The sequence below is a fragment of the Oratosquilla oratoria genome, chromosome 33, assembly GCF_046742065.1.
Source record: "Oratosquilla oratoria isolate Oo_2021 chromosome 33, ASM4674206v1, whole genome shotgun sequence".
Lineage (NCBI taxonomy): Eukaryota > Metazoa > Arthropoda > Malacostraca > Stomatopoda > Squillidae > Oratosquilla > Oratosquilla oratoria.
Genome location: NC_134809.1, coordinates 2,966,546 through 2,983,290, shown reverse-complemented (window position 1 = coordinate 2,983,290; position 16,745 = coordinate 2,966,546). Strand labels below are relative to the sequence as shown.

At 37.6% G+C, this 16,745-nt stretch overlaps 1 protein-coding gene across 1 annotated transcript in view; it reads left to right on the top strand.

The window, feature by feature from the left end:
• The first annotated feature begins 4,613 nt into the window (after nt 1-4,613).
• Nucleotides 4,614-16,745, top strand: part of Pka-R1 (protein kinase, cAMP-dependent, regulatory subunit type 1) — a 262,817-nt gene continuing 250,685 nt past the window's right edge. Inside the window, exons 1-2 of the mRNA XM_076172463.1 lie at nt 4,614-4,665; nt 4,800-5,029. Of these exons, the coding sequence (XP_076028578.1) occupies nt 4,629-4,665; nt 4,800-5,029 (267 nt within the window). The 5' untranslated portion in view covers nt 4,614-4,628. The remainder of the gene's footprint in view (nt 4,666-4,799; nt 5,030-16,745) is intronic.

The window sequence follows — 16,745 nt, the reverse complement described above, 5'->3', positions numbered from 1 at the left end:
TAAACAAAAGAAACGCACCAGTTTTTGGCCATCCTGAAACGGACATCCAACAAAAGAATTCGAAGTATGATCCGCCCAAGACTGGAATATGCAGCAGTGATATTGTTTCCGCTCAGAGTGAAGAATATACAGAAGATCGAAAGAATGTAGAAAGCAGCGACCATGGTTCCCAGTTTTGCGGACTAAAAGAACAAGGAGCGATCAAAAGCAGTGGGTCTACCAACACTGAAAGAAAGAAGAGAAAGAGATGACATGGTCGTGTTATTAAATGGAGTAGATAACACTGACGTAGAAGAAATATTCGATGTCACGTGACCATTAACTGAAGAAGACAACGTATCTGAAGGATGTGTATATATATATATATATATATATATATATATATATATATATATGTGTGTGTGTGTGTGTGTGTGTGTGTGTGTGTGTGTGTGTGTGTGTGTGTGTGTGTGTGTGTGTGTATGTGTGTGTGTGTATATAGTATATATAATGTGTGTATATATATAGTATATATAATATGTATAGTATATATATATAATATATATATGTATATATATATATATATATATATATATATAGATATATATCTTTTCCTGTTGACGTTTCCCATTTTCATACGGGGTCGCCGTTCCTCGCTAGTCGTTTCCACTTGTTTCGGTCCATCAACTGCTCCTCCTCCAAATGTTTCTTCTTAAGGTCCTCTCTCAGTCTGTCCTTCCAGCGCAGCTTGGGTCTCCCTCGCCTGCATCTCCCTTGTACCTACATCTCCATCACTCTCCTTCCCACGTACTCTTCATCTCTTCTCTTCACATGACCAAACCAATGTAATCTCCTTTCCTGCGCTTTCGCCGACGCCTCCACTACTTTCACAGTACCGCGGATCCTATCATTCTTTATCCTATCCAACCTCGTCACCCCACACATCCACCTCAACATCCTCATTTCTGCGACGTCCAGCTTCCTTTCTTGTACCTTTTTTAGTGCCCATGTCTCCGCTCCGTACAACAACGCTGGTCTCACCACTGTCTTGTACACCTTTCCTTTTACTCTGGCATTTATCTTTTTGTTACATAGCACACCTGATACTCTCCGCCAATTGTTCCACGCCAACTTGATCCTGTAGTCAATCTTTTTTTCTAGAGCTCCATCCTTCGCTTCATAAGATCCGAGGTATTTGAAGGCCTCCACCTTCGGTAGTTTGTGGTCCTGCATGAAAAGGTCGCCTTCCTGAGTCACATTGCACTCCAGGTACTCCGTCTTCTGCCTGCTCACCTTCAGCCCATAGTTCTCTAATAAGCCCCTCCATAGCTCCAACCGCTCCTGCAGTTCTTCGCCACTCTCTGATACCAACACTGTCATCTGCAAAGAGCATACTCCATGGTGCCTCTTTTGTCACCTCCTCCACCATATATATACACACATATATACATATATATATATACATATATATATATACATATGAATATACATATATATATGTAAATATATATATATATGCATCAGCTTCTGGAACAACTTAGATATAAACCAAACTAGAATTGTAAGTAAATTGAAAACTAAGTAAGATACTTAGAAGGGAAAAAAGGACATCATGGGCGTAGGTTCGTTCCTGTATGTTACATTTAGGTCAGACACACACACACACACACACACACACACACATACATGAGTCTTGTTCTAATGTTATTCCCGATTAGTTTCGTACTTCATGGGTTTTGAACCTCTCTCCACAACGACAGACTCCAGAGGAGCTGTAGACCAGTGTCGCAACCACATCAGTGTGATCGAGCTGATTACACCGATTTCAGATTTCATTCACAAAGACGACGTCGACCTGGATTGCAAATCGCTATAGAATTTTGGCAGTCCGATTATCCGATTCGTCTGACGGGGGTTAGTCCGATTATCCGATTCGAAAATGCGAATCCGATTAATCGGATAATCGGACTGACCACCTCTGCATTCCAACATACCAACACATCACAAGCACTTCTTACCATACATACCACCATACCAAGCCGAATGAAGCCACCATGGCGAGGTACAGAGGCTGTATGGTCTCTCAGTGGATAGACCGGTCCTGCAGTTGATAATTAAGGCTGAACTATACATACACAGTTTCATATATGGGATTCTTCAGATTAATAACACTGTGGGGAAAGTAGGGAGACGAGAAACACGATTTTTCAGTACAAATGCACTTGGAGTTGGGTGAAAATTAATTTGTATATCATAAACAGACACAATTACATCTAATGAGTAACGAGGAGAAACTAATTTACAAATTAAAGAAAAAATGTGAAAATAATGTTGAGCTCGTCTGGATTACATTTTATTTTTTATTCTGGTGATCGTTAAACTATTTCATTTAACCGTGTGTAACATCCACAATAGAGAAGAAGGTTAAGGGGGTTATCACACTGGGTAATTTTTCCTCCAGCTTCGATTAATCGGCGGTACCGCCCACCTCCAACACTTTTTCCAACGAAAAATCTCAATGCCAAACTATTTTGTTTTCTCAACAAAAATATATTGAATGTTATTTGAAATACTGGAGGAAAACCATTTACCTCCAGCATATAATCAGATTCCTTTCCGAGGGCTGCGAGCTGCAAACTGCACCAACAGTCGGAGGAAAAATAGCCCAGTGTGATAAGGCCTTTAATAACGCCTAAAGCGGGCCCTACATGATCAATATTATTGCGCAATATTCTGTATTGTACAATATTATTGACTGTGCACAAATGGTATTGAAGAGGTACACGTGTTGTACTGTGTATTTGATGTCTTCAAGTATATTATATATCATTCTTCAGTACCATCCCTACACCGTCAAAAATATTGTACAATAAGAAATATTGCGCAATAATATTGATCGTGTAGGGCTCGCGTTACATAAGAACATAAGGATGAAGGGGACTGCAAGAGACCACAAGGCCTACACTAGGCAGTTCCATGTCCATTACCACCTGCCATCCCCATCCATAAAGTTGTCTAACCTTTTCTTAAAACAACCGATAGTTTCAGCGCTCACTATATGGTTATTAAGTCTGTTCCATTCGTTGACCCCTCTATTAGTAAACCAATTCTCTCCTATTTCATTCTTAAATCTAAAATTGTCCAATTTAAATCCATTACTGCGAGTCCTGCCCTGTTGTAGTGATATGATGACCTTGTCTGTGTCACCCTTGTTAAAGCCTTTGATCCACTTAACACTTTCGTTGCAGATATGTTCCATTACGTTCACCATTTGCTCCTTCACTCTGGGTCTGGTGGTGATGGGAGCCCATTGTTCAGAACTGAAGAGAAAATCGATCATATTATGTATGCTCAGGTTCCATAGTGCATCATCCTTGCCATATGACCATTGGGTGATCCAAATCAAGAGAATTATAGAGTTCAGAATACATTGCAATTCGAGTAGTAGCTAGGAAAATAAAGACGTATAGATAAATAAATGCATAACCAGAGAGATAGACAAATAATATAATAGATAATTAAGACTAAGCAAAAATAATTAGATAAGAGATCATAGGTAAGTACATCATGTATGATAATTATCATCATTAGTACCATCAACTTTCAGTACACAAATCATTGACGCCGTCATCTGCGTCACACCTTTACCATCGTCATCTCCATCATGAGCATCATACCATTATCATTATCACCTCCACCATCAGTCATCATCACACCATCCTCATCCGTCGTCACTGCAAGTAGTTTTGAATGCACTATCTTTGTCTGATCGATTTCTCTTTTAATTCTGCATACGTGTACATGTAATCAATACACTTGCGTGTTCGTGCAAGATATTTTTACTAGTGTGTTGTTCTCTATTCAGTCTGTAAGACATCAAGCTTGGAGTACTGAACATGTTATCATAAACCTTTATCAAACGAGTGTATATAACTATACTTCAATTGTGTTTACAGCGTGGTCGAATTAAGCAAGCAAATTAATTGGGATGAAGATATTATGTTCTCTATGTGGTCAGATCTAATAAAAAGATTAAGTTAATTTTCATATCTGTTTGGGGTACTAAATGTATAATTTTTACGCGGTCAATGTTAAAGTGACTTTAGTAGCATTTCTCCAGACCAGTCTTGGAGCATTTGTTTATGGCTGAATAACAATCTCCATTGAAAGAGTAATGCTAATCACTATCTGTATGATTTGACCTTTCAGACCGATGCCGTCCCCCGAGGACAGAAACAACAAAACACACAATTCTATGTACGGTCTTCTTATGCTGAATTTCATGGAAATTCCTCATGTATATCCCATGCAACATACACGTTTTCTGTTTACACGAGCAGTTATTGTGAATTAGTCTTAAGTATCAGTACTATCATTCGACCAAATGAACGCTACTATAAGGCATAGATTCAAATATGACTTCCACAACAGTTTGAAAAAAATCACATCAACCGGACTTCCAAACCTATCCTCTCTACCCCTCCCTCCACAGACAAGACAAGATTGTTTACGTTTCACTTTTATGTTTTTTGACACAATATTGCTTCACATCCTATAAATTCATAGAGCTGTATAACAAAACATAACTTGAACGTGCACTATGCATTCCTAAACGGCTTGGTGATGGAACATATGCATAAACATTGCAGATGGATTTGGGACAATGGATTGTCGTCTGCATTTGTGGTAATATATAAATAAGAAGAAACTTGTATGGCTGAATAAAATAAGATAAAATACTTTAAATTTGACATAAAATAGAATGTAATATAACTTACTAAAAAATATTGATGCTCTTTTGTGCAAATCCTCTTCATCAGCTGCAGACGACACAGTTCGCTCTTTCATTCGTCTATTGATTTTCATCAGTGGTTCTCTCACCAAGATGGCTACTAATCTTGAAGAAGAGCAAAGTCTCCGTGAATGTGAGGCGTACGTGCAGCGCCATAACATTCAACAGATACTAAAGGATGCCATCGTTAGCCTGTGTGTCAGTCGACCTGAAAACCCCATCTCTTTCCTCAAAGAATATTTCCATAAGCTAGAACGGGTGAGTATTCAAACAGACTCTTGCCTAGACTGACCAACCCATTTTCTACAGATATGAGAAGCACTAACAAAAATATTTGAAATCCTTTATTAAATACAGTGCGTATAGGTAAATAGAAAATTCGTTTGATATATGGACTTCGTTTGGTTTGCGAGAGTTTCAGTGAATTTGAATTACTTTGGGAAATGGCGGTTGTGTACGTTGAGTCCGCGGTACCGTACATTCGATACGAACTCCCATAGTGCATAATGTCAGGCTGGGTCAAGGTTGCGATCGACGCGTATAGCTTCACTTTATGTTTTAAAGCAGTTATGGTCCTGATTAAAAAACAATGATTGACACTACAGTAGGATTGTTAGTGCCAGATCCCATGAGGTGTTTGAGCTAATTAAAAATGTAAACTTTACCCTGAGTGGAAATGTATTCCCATGTTTAATGTTGAAGAGAGAGTGGTAGTTTATGCCATCTGGTAATCAAAGCTTTTGTTGTAAGAGTAAACAGTATGTGAACAGTTTAAATCCTGAATGGTGGGGATAGTGATTGGATATAAATTTATTAATCAGGGAAACTGTCAGTATAAAACAGTTTACTGGCAAGACTGGGGCATCTTAACATCAGTAGCACAATAAGATTATTCAGACCAAATAGATTTATTAGTTCAATTTTCTAGTGTTATACCTATCTGGTGCAGGTTTTTTATTTTATATATATTTTTTTACAATATCTTGTACAGTGGCATAGAGATTGAGTAATAAGCCAGTCAGCATTTGGTTTGTTCTTTGCTAGATATTATAGGGGCGTGTCATGCAAGATGTGTATACTTGGCCTCAGGATAACGTAGATAGTTCTTTTCCGTCCTGCGACAATTCCCTACTAGATGCTGGAACTTATTTTTAGCTGAGCCAACAGTTGTACTCGGGCAGGTTAAGGACTTAGGAAATTGTGAAACATTAGTTGCTATTTTTGTTACTATTCATAATAAGTGCGCTAATTAGAATTGGTCAGTTTAGGTAATGTTTTTGATAAGTAATAGGTATGTCGTGTTTTACTAGTCTCGCTGTTAGTGTGGCTTTTCCCAAGACCAAATTTTGAAAATCTTGGCCAATATTTGGCACTATCTATTACAACCAAAATTAAGGTTTGGTTGTTAGTATGCAAAATACAAGACTGCAAATGGTCCAACTTTTTTCTACTAGAAACAAAGTTTAGCTTATTTCTCCTTGGCCAGAAATGGCTAATCCCTACTTTTTCATTGTCATTATGGTAAATATTATTTGAGGCAGAGTTCTATTAAGAAGTATATAAAAATTCTGGTGTATTTTGAATTGCCTGATAAATTTTTCTTGTGCCTTGATTGGTTAAAGCCCTAGGAGTCGGGAAATGACAGCAATATTGTCTTCATTTATTTGTAAGCTTCATAAGCTTATTGAGAAAGAGTATGTGCCCATGGAGTTGTTGAATCCTATAGACTTCCATGTGATTATTTACTTTCTGATGATATATTTCATAATATTAATTTTATTATTTATATAGGTTTTAAGTTTTTTTTTTTTTTTCTTATACAAATTTGTTAGTTATTGGAAGTGAAACCATTTTGTTGTCCAATATAAATGATATTTAACCAAACCAAAAATGTCCCACAATGCCATATTATGGAGAAGGATCATTAGTAAATTAAGATGATATTGCAGTTATAGTGCATATGATGCCTATAAACTAGTGTAATGATGGGTACCTGTAAGTGGTGATTGTACAAGACAGACATCACATAAGATGATCTCCATGCCATTAGACCTCAAAACGCATCATCGCACTCACTTTGATCTTTAGTAGGACACAGGACTAGACCCAAGATCTCTTTCAATCGGCTAAAACTATTTTCTTTATTTATTTATTTTTATTTATTTAGTTATTATTATTATTATTGTTATTATTATTATTATTATTATTATTTTTTTTTTTTTTTTTTTTTATAACACAAGCAGAGCTGACAATTGGTGACGAACTCCTTCCTTTAAATATTATATGCCAGTGACGTAGATATCCCATACCGATACTGTAACAACACAGCCCAATATTACTTCTTGGAGATCTATGGGAGAGCCAGAAAACTGTAGCAAGCCAAAAGTGGGTCTTAATCCAGTCAGTGAAGTTAGACAAGCATTTCTATTGTAGTGGGCAGGGGACAGGGATGAATTTTAATAACAATAAAAAAAAGATAAAAGGTATAACAAAAGCATCATAATTGGGGTGAACATGTTAGCAAATTGGAGTGTTCTCAATATATTTGCATGTGGTGCATCAACATTTTATCAAAGGTGTTTGTACTCTGGGGTATGCTTCGTGAAGTGAGAATTTTTGTATTAGATTTTTGCACCTGAACTGGATTATTCATGAATAGATTCATTTGTGAACTGAGGCTCCTCTGTAATATAACCCCCACAATGGCATTATTTCAATACCCACAGTTTAATGTATTATAGCATAACCTCCACCCTTACCCATATAAAGGTGTAAGTTAAGAAAGGACATGCATAACATTGTAGGTGCATAAGATAAGATTTTTAATATATAACTTTGGTGTTATGGGTTGGTATGGTGGCCAGATGTTTTGATTTTGGTTGGATAGGCTTTTGAGTACCATTCTTGTCTAGTGTGCCTTCATGCTCTCCATAGCCCTCCCTCATAATTTTTACATGCATATACCTCTTTTTACTTTTATAAGTGGAATGACTTGTAGCTGTAAGAGGGTTAGTAAAACCTAAGTTTTATTTCTGTATCAACTACAGCTACTGGCAGAGTTCCAATCAGGAACCTTATAACTTACAGACTACCAGTGTTCATTGCTCAAAGTGTCATCTGGCTTCAAGGAGATGCTGAATTAAGCACATTTTAACATTGGGTTGCTATTACTTTACATAAGTGAGGGTATTGCATTGTTACAATTGTGTGTTGGTTTAGATTGCTACATGGGTGTGTAGATACATAATGGTGAGCACATGCATGCTCTCATAGTTGTACAGATGAGATATTAGGCAACTAGGAGAATTGTATCAGGTGATGCTGACCTTTTAGATGTATACGTCAGGCGATGCCATCATTGCAAGAGCAATCAAGCAACATCCTGACCAACTCTCATATGTAGATAAATGTGTTTATAGTACTAAAACTATATTTAGAATATAGTCGAGATGGAGCTAGGACATAGGCTGAGTTGAAGCATACATCCCATCCCTACCCCCAGTGCACAATCATCCAAAGATCCATTCATTGTCTCATCTGTCTTAGCTCCTCATTGGTAAATGATTGTCCCTGCCCTCCATCACACTGCTTGTGTTAAAGGCAGTGCATGAAAACGACACCTTCACTGTAGGGCCTGACATCCAGAATTAGTTTACACCTGCAGCATTATTGTATGGAGATTCCACCCCCAACCACCCCACCCCATTCTTGATTAACAGACATTCCTCTTGCATCCAGTGCTCTCTTCACCCTATCCATTTGCCTTATTTTTGTTTTCTCTCTCAAGTTTCCTCCATCCACTTCTACTCTCCACACTTTTTGTTCGTCTTTCATCACTAATTTTTTCCATATGCACAAGCCATCTCGGCATCATTTACCAGGTCTCTCAACCTCCCTCTGCCCCACTCTGCCCACCTCCATATAGCTCGCTCTCATCATCCTCATGACCCACCATCCCCCCATACTTCCTAAACACATCATCCCAAATAAAATTAGGCTCTTTTTGCCTCCCTTAAATTCCAAGTCTCTTCTTCCCTCAGTGCTTTGGGCACTGTCATTCTTGTACAGTCTTCTTTTTGTTTTCGTCCAATGGTGACTATTTTTCGCGACACGTTTCATTCCCCCCATGATATTTACTTGCTTCCAGTACTATAATTCACTTCCACTCAACTTCATTCCCAATTACAGGTGACCCAAGTACTTTAACCACTTTAGTACGAGTCAAATTCTTGTGTGCATCATCAGCTGCTATATGAACAGTGCATCACACTCACTACTTGCATTATAAAATATAAAGTCACTGCTGTATTACTTGTTCTCTTTTGCTCTTGATTAATAATAAACACAGAAAACATGATCAAACCAGTTCACAGAATCTGGGGGTAACTCACGTATAACTACAAAAAATATAATCAAGACACCGATGCCAGCATCCTCATGTATCCACTCATGCCTCATGACACCATCATTGTATAGAAATGGTTAAAACTAATTTTTTATCAGTTGAACAAATAATTACTTGGGACATACTTCAGGTAGGAATTAAATCCCACAACTATTAACAATATATATATATATATATATATATATATATATATATATATATATATATATATATATATATATATATATATATATATATATATGTAGTTGCTGTTGTTAACACTTTCATTACTCAGCTGCATTACAGCTATAGGAGTCAAGTAGCCATGAAATAGCATTCATTATTTTGTAACAATATAAAAAAAGTAGATTATAGTAGAATATTTTGGTACTTGTAAGTTATCAGTCATCAGATTTTACCAATGCAGTACTTGTGGATTATCTGTCATTACCTTTTAATTTACATCTTGACGGATAACCTACAAGGTTAGGTTAGGTGTGGTACCCTAGGTCAGGTTAGGTGTGGCACCCTAGGTCAGGTTAGGCCAAGCTATCAAAATGTAAATTAAAAGGTGGTGGCAGATGAAGACAGACTTTTTTTTATTCATTTGGGTTATGGGCTCACAGACATTAGAAAACCCAAAATCAAAATAAAATAAAAGCCAGCAATTTCACCCCCCCCCCATTTTCTCTCTCTCTCTCTCTCTCTCTCTCTCTCTCTCTCTCTCTCTCTCTCTCTCTCTCTCTCTCTCTCTCTCTCTCTCTCTCTCTCTCTCTCTCTCTCTCTCTCTCTCTCTCTCTCTCTCTCCATCAAACTGCTGAATAGTGCTGGTATACGAAAGTTAAAAGAAAATGTGGGCCTACTGTTTGTACAAAACATGCAAAGCTTGGTACACAATGTAGCTTGTACTCATCAGCATGGCCAGTGAGAAGGTATAAATGAAACAAAAGTGGGGGGAGGGGGGAATCCAGCCTGACAATTTTAGGTGAAGGATCCATGGCGCCCATAACCCAGTGAATAAAAAAAAAGTCTGGCCTAACTCGCTAGTAATGCATTGGGAGAAAATGGCAGTAGATAACTCACAAGTACCAATATTTTTTTATAATTACTACAACTTAACATTTTCAGCAGATTACACATGTAGACTTCAGGTCAGATAACTTGCAGAAAAAAAAATAGTTTTGGGGAGGGGTTTGGATATGGCTACCCTATGACTAGATAGTGTATAAAAGAAAGAAAAAAAAAGTGTTGATATTTAAAACTGCACTGCAACTATTGACCAAATCACATCAGTTAAATATGATTTACTCTTTACTGAAATCTGACCTAACTTCATCTACTCTTGTATATTTTTGTAAATTGTCCAAGAGCATCTGCTTGATGTTGACTTAAACACAGCATGGAATGTTATTGCAGCTCTTCTGTGTTAAAACATACCATTAGAAATGCCATAATATGAATTAAGTTGCTCATATTAATAATAATAATAACAATAATAAGTTTGGCATTGAATCAATATACATGAAGTGCAGATAATGAAAAGAACACAGTTTGAAATAACAATTACAAATGCTGAGGATAACACAAAAAAGCATGTTAGCTTATTTCCATTGTGGACTTTTCGTTGATCCGTTGCTCCCAAAGTGGTGTGATGGAGAAGTGCAAAATGTAAAAGGATAAAGGCCCTTCAATATGGAATTGGGTAATTGAGTTGTGTTAAATTTATCATGAACCAAAGGGGTGCCATGGAAACACAAACACAGGAGCAACCAGGACAAGAATCACGTAGTATGGAAGGGTCGATGAAATTATCATGTTATTTTTGGAGGAAAGTTGTATAAGAGTTTTATGGTTCGATAATTAGGAAGCCAAATTGTCTGCATATAGTTTATGCATGAATGTGCTTCTGTTCTGGATGTTTGCCACAAGTTCTATTTATCTTGTACATTATATAATTTTTTAAGTAATTCAATTATTATAAGGACAAACGTACATCACTTCATGCACTGTTTATTACAATGTTGATATTAAATTTCACAATGCATATTTATGTATCTTATGACAATGCCATCAATGATTGTTTAGGAAACACCTGTGTTTTGATGAACACCATGTTTACATAAGATGGGGAGGGCATGTTATTATTATGTAATATTACTTGTGGTTTTATCATTGGTCTTCTAGGGTTAACATAATATACCACCCTCTCTCTCTCTCCCTCCCTCCCTCCCTCCCTCCTCCCTCCCTCCCTCCTCCCTCTCTCCCTCCCTCCCTCTCTCCCTCCCTCTCTCCCTCTCTCCCTCTCTCCCTCTCTCCCTCCCTCCCTCCCTCCCTCTCTCCCTCCCTCCCTCTCTCCCTCTCTTTGTGGTTTTATTACTGGTCTTCCAAGGTTAACATAATATGCCCCCTCCTCCCACTCTCTCTCTCCCTCCCCCTCTCTCCCTCTCTCCCTCTCCCCCTCCCCCCCCTCTCTCTCTCTCTCCCTCTCCCCCTCCCCCCCTCTCTCTCTCTCTCCCTCCCTCCCTCCCTCCCTCCCTCCCTCCCTCTCCCTTTCCATATATACAGTATATATATATATATATATATATATCCCTCTGTCTCCCTCTCCTTCCTCTCTCTCCCCCTTTCCCCCTTCTCCCTCTCTCCCCCTTCTCCCTCTCTCTTCCCCCTTTCCCCATCTTTCTCTCTCTCTCTCTCTCTCTCTCTCTGATACACACACAAAGAAGAGAAAGAGGTGACCTGTTGACCATCTACAGAATTATGAGAAGTGTGGAAATCCTTTATACAGATGACTTATTAAATTTGGATGAGAGAAACACAAGAGGACATGGAAGGAAACTCAAAAAGGACAGTTATAGAAGAGACCAGAAAAAAACGGCTTCCCCCACAGAGTGGTGGATGTATGGAACATACCAGATGAAACAAGAGTGTGTGCAAAAACAGTACAAGAATTTGAGCAAATTAGATATGGTGAGATACAGAGATGGGACACCATGAGCCTAACTCCCCTTCCTGTAAGATACAACTAGGTAAATAAACACACACATATCATATATGAGCTCTGAGGTCTCTTCCAGGAGGGAAATAGCTGTCAATCACAAGCCCAACACATGGTCCAAGACCATGATGAATCTCACACCCAAAAAACAGAGGGAAGAAGTTAGACATTGTAGCAGCCTGGCCCATGAAAGATGAGAGCTTTGGGTGAGTAAGCAGATGCAGAGTTAAATCAAGCTGTGTGCTCCTGGGTGGCACATACAGACTGAGAATTGAATTATGTTATGGGTAGGATGGATTGGGCAATATTTTATACATTATACATGCTGCTATCATTTGTGATGATAGTTTCAACTGTCCAAGATGGCTACAAAGAATATGAGCTGTATACAAAACAAAATGAGATGCAGTTGGGATGCTGCAGTAGAAGGCAAATCTGGTTTACATCATTTGAACAGCAGGAGCAGGAAACATTATAAGCAACTGACCAAGATGTACACATCATGAAAGATTGTGTAAGCCTTCCTGTTTTTGTGAAACAGTTAACTCATGAATGAATGAATACCATGCCTGAAGGTGAGCTTTACGTCAAACTGGATTCCCAAAATATGAGTTTATTTATTTTATTTTTATATATTTATTTTTTATTTTTTCAAGCATAGATTCTTCAAAAAACAGATTGCCATGAGGCAGTAGCAGTGTTTTTCCACATGATAGGAAAGATATAAGATAGACCACTAAGCCCGGTCTCTTCCTGCTTGGCAGATGTACAAGGAAAGGCTAGACAGGTTGGGATTGCCCATGCTGGAAGAAAGAAGAAAAGCAATGTGATTCCATCTCTAGAACTATGAATCAATGCATTGTCCCAAGTCTTGTTACAGGACACCCATTGGCTCCCAGGTAACTGGTAGTGGCTCCTTGGGACTACACATCTGGGTGGAGGTGGGGTTTTCATGAAATCTGCAGCTGGTTGAAACTTGATCTTACCATTTTTTATGTGATGGTGCTTCTTGTACTTGTTTCTTGCTGCAGTGTTATTTCCTGGTAGGCTTCACCTGTCATTTCCTTAGAACTTTGAAAATTATGGACAAGATCTATTAGTGTGGGACAAAAGAATAGAATATCAAGAGGACATAGCAAGGAACACAAGAAGACAGAATGTCAGAAGGATGTTTAGAAATATTTTTCTGCACTCATTATTTGGTATAGTAAGAAGAAACAGTCTAGGAGGAGAATAGAAGATAAAGCTTGGAAATTGTTACAAAAATATCTACACAGGATCTATATCTGGAGTCCAGTGTGGAAAGTACATTTCATTGCTCCTAGGTGCAAAACATTGGAAGTAGTCTAGAATACAATGCCATGTATCAGTATGGAAAACTATATTTATTGATACTCTTGAGGCATGTTGAGCTTGAAGGAAAATGGTGAAGTTTAGGATAACCTTGACTCTGGAATGGGGCCTGTTATTGTAAGAAAATTTTATGAAATTAGCTGTAAGAAGCATCAGAAGTAAGCTTGAGATGCACATGGTATTTCTTTAATTGAAGTAATAATTGAAATAAAAATCCATTTGGAGCATAACATTATGTAGTTCCATAAGTTTTTGTAATATTAACGTTCTTACTGAATTGTGGAATAGTTAAATGTCTTTATTTAAAGTAGGATTGATAGGAGGGGGAGATAAACTACTTCGGTGTCAGTATGATTAGTGCAAATAAACGTGTATTGAGGGTTGCTGTTCACTATTTACACATTTTATATATACAACAAAGTATGTGCAGAATTTGCAATATATTTCAAAATCTGCTCTCCAATACAAGCCAGTGTAATCTAACATAACCTACCATATAGTTTTATTTTTTATTTGGGAGGGTTGGGGTTGCCAACTAACAAATATATCAGCAGAATAATTAGTGAAACACAGTTTATTGACAAACATGAAATAGCTTTTTGCTGTATGGATTAGTTGATGAAAAAATATCATAGAATGCTTAATCTGCCCTAGATTAGTGGTGGTGTGATCTGCGTGAAGTGGAGGACTATAAACTAGATTTTGTGAGTACAGAGAGCAGTGATCAAATTGGTTCTCAGGCCTGCAGATAAAATATATATGAAAAGAAATTGAAAGCTTTGAACCAGTCATTATTGAGAGAAAAGAGAGAAAGAAGTGACTTGATAGTGGTATTAGATCTTTAAGTGGAGTAGATAAAAAAGAAAGGTCTTAGTTTGGGACGGGAGTGTCACAATGTCGTTGGAACAAATTAAAAAAGATTGCATGTCAAAAGGATATAGTTTTCCATACAGATCCATCAATCCCAGGAATAGCGTGAAGATATTATAATGTGAGCTAAAACCAGAAATTAATTAAAATTTAGGTACAATGATTGGAGAAAAAGAGACGACTCCATATGTGCAGCTTCTTTCTTGTGTATTACCGTACAATAAAGTAAATACTTTTCTCCTGCTGTCCAGTTGCTACCTTCCAGTGATCAAAGTATTGTACTGTATTGGGTTTTGTTAGGTTATTTCAACTTCTTCAGACTATTATTTCTTTTATTTCATAGTTTGTATGAATATTTTACAATCTTTACTCCATGATCATAGCTCCTTGTGATAGAAGTGGTCTCTTGTTAAATTCTATTTTTGGAGTGAGTTTTGATTCAGCTCTGGGTGTGGCAAATAATCTGGAGGTACAGTTTTCTAATATTCAGTCTATGATTTTATTGGAACCTGATTAGAAGATTCAGTATTTATGTGGTATTCACTGCAGTACTACCTTGCCTAAGTATATATCTATTTTGGAAAGGGTAAAGACAGTAGATTCATATGTAGTAAAGGGGGATTTTGTACAAGCTGGCTTGATAGTGTTAGAGAATTTTGTATAGCAAATTGTACCTTGTGGTCTTGAGCTTGATTATGCTCCAATTTTTTATATAAAATTTTTGGGTGATTATTTACTTTCAGATATTAGTCAGTTTAACATATTTCTTGTGTCATTCAAGAGATCTATTTATTCTAAAGATTTATTTGTTTTATTTGATTTTATTCGTTTTTATTTTATTATCAGATTTTTGTAGTAAGGTAGATATGTGAGAAAGCTTTAGGAAAAGATAAGGATGTTTTTTGGACCTTTATGGATTTGGAAAAGGCCTATTACAGGGGAGATAGGAAGGTACTGTGGGAGATATTGCAGATATATGGGATAGGAGGAAAGCTGTAAAGAGCAGTCAAGAGTTTTTACAATAGTAGAGCCTGTGTTAGAAATGGAGAGAGCGAGTGGTTTGAGGTAAAAGTGGGACTTTGCCAGGGATGTGTCATGTCACCATGGTTGTTCAATTTATACATGAATGGGGTGGTGTAAGGTAAATGCAAGGGTAATGGGCTGGGGATTGGAGATGGTTAAAGAAAATGGGGGAAAAATGGGAGATAAGCCAGTTGTTGTTTACTGACCATCTTTTTCTGCATGAAAGGACGGGGGGGGGGGGTTGCCAAATAAATTAAATGGCCTTGCCGTGGATGTGCTGTGTCTTGCTACATTGCTTCTGACCCAGGGCAGTGGGTAAGATGGAGGGATGACCCGTCATCCAGGAGGAGCCTAGAAAAGCGGGAGGGAGGGATGATGAATGGGAGTGGAATATGTGGGAGATGAAATGGGTGGGAGTGGATTTATGCCTTTGGGTTTGGCTACCTCCATTGTAAGGGAGAAAAAGCCCTTGGTATATGTATGTATATATTATTATTATTATTATTATTATTACTACTACTATATATTTTTTCAATAAAGATTAATTGGAAACTAATAACCAACATTAATGGACATTTAAAATGTGAAACTGGCTTGCTGTTTGCAAGAGTGCACCATTCTTGCTGCCTGTTGTGGAGTTATAAAACTGGTTCTAAACCCATGGTCTGCTGACTCCTGCCAGCCCATGACTTGTGATTTGCTAGCCCACCAGATTGCATTACTAGTGTCCTGTTATTTTGATATTAACTCAAGAAAATTAAATTAGTTTAACAAACAAAATTTACAATTTTTTTTAACAAGTAATTATGAAATAGAAATTGATTGATAGATAGTAACCAGTAACATAATTCAAAGAGGATGAGTCAAGTCAACAAGACAGGCATACACTTGCACTTGTATAGTCACTGAAGGCTGTAGGTCTTCTGCAAGAGAGACCAAAGGCAATGGACCAATTGAATGATTGATAGTCACTATATAAATGTATGCATGGTACGGGTCTGCAGATTTTCACCCTCTTAACAACTGGTTTGTCAAGTTGAAAAGGTTGGAAACCAGTGCTATAGAAGGTGGTCAGACCTAATGTAACCTAATGTAGGACATCTTTTATGGAGATGAGCTTTTTGTATCATTCTCTTATTGCTTTCATCCCAAGTCATCCTCTTCCTTTCTTCTCATCTCATCTCTCTTCATCTCTTCTCTTTTCTCACTCCATCCTCTTCCTCCTGTCTCTTCTTTTCCTTCTCTTCCTCCCCTCTTCAGGTCTATCCCCTTTGTTGTGGGGGGCAAAGGAAGGAATAGATATGTTTAATCTTTAATGCCTTGTATATTTTCTTCTGGTTGCTGCC